This window comes from Nicotiana tomentosiformis, chromosome 2 (assembly GCF_000390325.3).
Source record: "Nicotiana tomentosiformis chromosome 2, ASM39032v3, whole genome shotgun sequence".
Classification (NCBI taxonomy): Eukaryota; Viridiplantae; Streptophyta; class Magnoliopsida; order Solanales; family Solanaceae; genus Nicotiana; species Nicotiana tomentosiformis.
In genome coordinates, this window is record NC_090813.1 from 51,631,465 (window position 1) to 51,634,531 (window position 3,067).

At 41.7% G+C, this 3,067-nt stretch overlaps 1 protein-coding gene across 1 annotated transcript; it reads right to left on the reverse strand.

The window, feature by feature from the left end:
• Positions 1 to 2,129: 2,129 nt before the first annotated feature.
• On the reverse strand, positions 2,130 to 2,690 carry LOC138904793 (uncharacterized). The gene has a single exon (XM_070193298.1). It carries the CDS (start codon positions 2,688 to 2,690, stop codon positions 2,130 to 2,132), a length of 561 nt encoding a protein of 186 aa, XP_070049399.1.
• Between the last annotated feature and the right edge of the window lie 377 nt (positions 2,691 to 3,067).

Here is a 3,067-nt window from a genome sequence, read left to right on the forward strand (position 1 = left end):
CCTCCTCCAAATGAGACAAGTGGTCCACCACTTGATTTTCACTCCCTTTTCGATATTGGATGTCAATATCAAACTCTTGCAACAATAGCACCCATCTCATCAACCGATCTTTGGAATATTTCTTGATTATAAGATAGCTAAGTGCCGCATGATCCGTGTGAACAATAACCTTTGCACCCATCAAGTACGGGCGAAACTTCTCAATTGCAAACACAATGGCAAGAAGCTCTTTCTCCGTAAAGGTGTAGATGACTTGGGTATCATTCATGGTCTTACTATCATAGTAGACCGGATGAAAAGTCTTGTTGATGTGTTGCCCCAAAACTGACCCAACCGCTATATCACTAGAATCGCACATGAGCTCAAAAGGAATACTCTAATTAGGAGCAGTGATAATGGGAGTGGTTTTCAACTTGAACTTTAGCAATTCAAAGGCTCTCATGCAATTATCATTGAAGTGAAACTTAGCATCTTTCTCTAATAGCTTGAACAACGGGTTCACAACTTTAGAAAAATCTTTGATGAAACGTCGGTAGAACCCCGTGTGACCTAAGAAACTTTGCACGCCTTTCACCAAAGTTAGAGGTGTAAGTTTAGAAATCACCTCAACCTTTGCCTTGTCGACTTCTATGCAATTCTTTGAAATTTTGTGGCCAAGTACAATGCCCTCCTCGACCATGAAATGACATTTCTCCCAATTTAGCACCAAGTTCGTTTCTTCACACCTTGCTAATACTTTATACAAATTTGCCAAGCAATCATCAAAGGAATCCCCGACCACCAAGAAGTCATCCATGAAGACTTCAAGGTAGTCCTCGACCATATCCGTAAAGATCGCCATCATACACCTTTGAAAAGTCACCGGTGCATTACATAAGCCAAATGACATCCGCTTGAAAGCAAAAGTACCGTAGAGACATGTGAAGGTTGTTTTCTCTTGATCTTTCGGAGAAATAAGGATTTTGTTGTAGCCCGAATATCCATCTATAAAGCAATAGAAATCACGACCAAACAACCTATCAAGCATTTGGTCAAGGAAGGGAAGTGGAAAATGATCTTTCCTTGTGACTTTGTTTAGCTTGCGATAGTCCATACACACTCTCCACTCGATCATCGTTCTTGTAGGAATCAACTCATTCTTGTCATTGGTGACCACCTTCATGCCCCCCTTCTTTAGGACACATTGCACCAGAGAATTCCACGAACTATTGGAAATGGGGTAGACAACCCGGCATCCAACCATTTGATAATCTTCTTTTTTACCACGTCTTGCATAGCTTCATTGAGTCTCCTTTGATGTTCAATGATGGTTTGGCATCCTCCTCCAAGTTAATCTTGTGCATGCAAAATGTGGGGCTTATTCCCTGAATATCCACCAAAGTTGACCCAATAGCCTTCTTCCTTTTATGGAGCACCGCCAATGTAGAGTCAACTTGGACGTTAGTCAAACAAGAGGAAAGAATAGCCGGTAAAGTATAGCAAGGACCAAGAAATTCATACAGAAGATGTGGAGGCAATGGCTTCAAGTCCAAGGTAGGAGGCTCTTCAATTGAAGGCTTTGTAGGGGGAATTTTCCTATTTTCAAGATCCAAGGAAAGTCTCCGGGGTGCATAGTTGTACGACCTCATTCCTTGCAAAGAATTCACACATTTCATGAAGCCATCCATCTCGTCATCATCAAAGTTGAGCAAGACGGCCTCCAACATATCACCCACATTAATCGTGGCACTTGTATCATTAATAATCATATCGGTCACCAAGTCCACAAAAGAACACACTTTATTGCTATTTGGTTGCCGCATAGATTTGCACATATGGAACACCGCCTTTTCATCACCCACCCGAAAACTGAGTTCTCCAGCTTCCACATCAACAAGATCCTTACTCGTAGTAAGGAAAGGTCTTCTAAGAATAATCGGCACCTCATAGTCCACTTCACAATCAAGAATAACAAAATCCACCTGAAGAATGAACTTATCAACCCGAACTAATACATCTTCAATCACTCCCAACGTTCTCTTCATTGTACGATCGACCATTTGTAATCTCATAGATGTGGGTCTTGGTTGCCCAATTCCCAAGGTCTTGAAAACCAAATAAGGCATCAAATTGATACTTGCCCCAAGATCTCAAAGAGCTTTAGCAAACTCGATACTTCCAATGGTACAAGGGATTGTGAAAGCACCGGGATCTTCTAATTTAGGAACCAACAAATGCACAATTTCACTCACTTGATGAGTGACTTTGATAGTTTCAAAATTCATCGATCGCTTCTTTGTCACCAAATCCTTCATAAACTTTGCATAACTAGGCATTTTCTCCAAGGCTTCCACTAATGACACATTTATCGAGAGACTCTTCATCATGTCAATGAATTTTTTGAATTGATTCTCGCCATTTTGCTTGGCGAGCCTTTGAGGATATGGAGGAGGTGGCTTAGGCAATGGTGCCTTAGTCTTTTGCACTACCAGTTTTGGTATGTCAATAACATAATCCCTAGACGGGTTCACTTCCTCCTGAGTCTCTTCCACAGTGTCATCAATATCAATCTGCATTTTATCATTTGCTTGCACCACATTGTTCGAGATCTCTTGTTCTTCTTCGTCTACCACTTGTTCATCATCCACAAGTTGCCTTTGACTTGAGGTGGGTGCATTACCACATCTTTCACTTCTTATAGTAACGGCCATGACCCGTATTGTTCCCACCCTTTGGGTTCACCACCGTGTCACTTGGTAGTGCCCCCTTAGGATGAGAATTTAAAGCTTGAGAGATTTGCCCTATTTGCACTTCTAAGTTGCGAATCGATGTGTTATGTGAATCAAGTTGGGCATCGGAAGTGGCATTCTTGTCCATCATTTGCTGTAAGATGTTCTCAATATGGCCTATTTCATTGTTGGAAGAACTAAGGCCATGGGAAGAATAAGGGGGTGGGTAGCTCGGTTGTTGATACATCGGGGGCCTTTGAAAACCTGACCCCCGATTTCCTTGATTGTTATTATACCTGCCTTGATTGTTGCCTCCCTAATTGCCTTGGTTATTGTTGTTATGCCAATTCCCTTGATTA

Bases quoted from the DNA above. Each gene is read 5' to 3' on its own strand.
- LOC138904793 (XM_070193298.1), bottom strand. From the start codon at position 2,690: ATGGCCGTTACTATAAGAAGTGAAAGATGTGGTAATGCACCCACCTCA.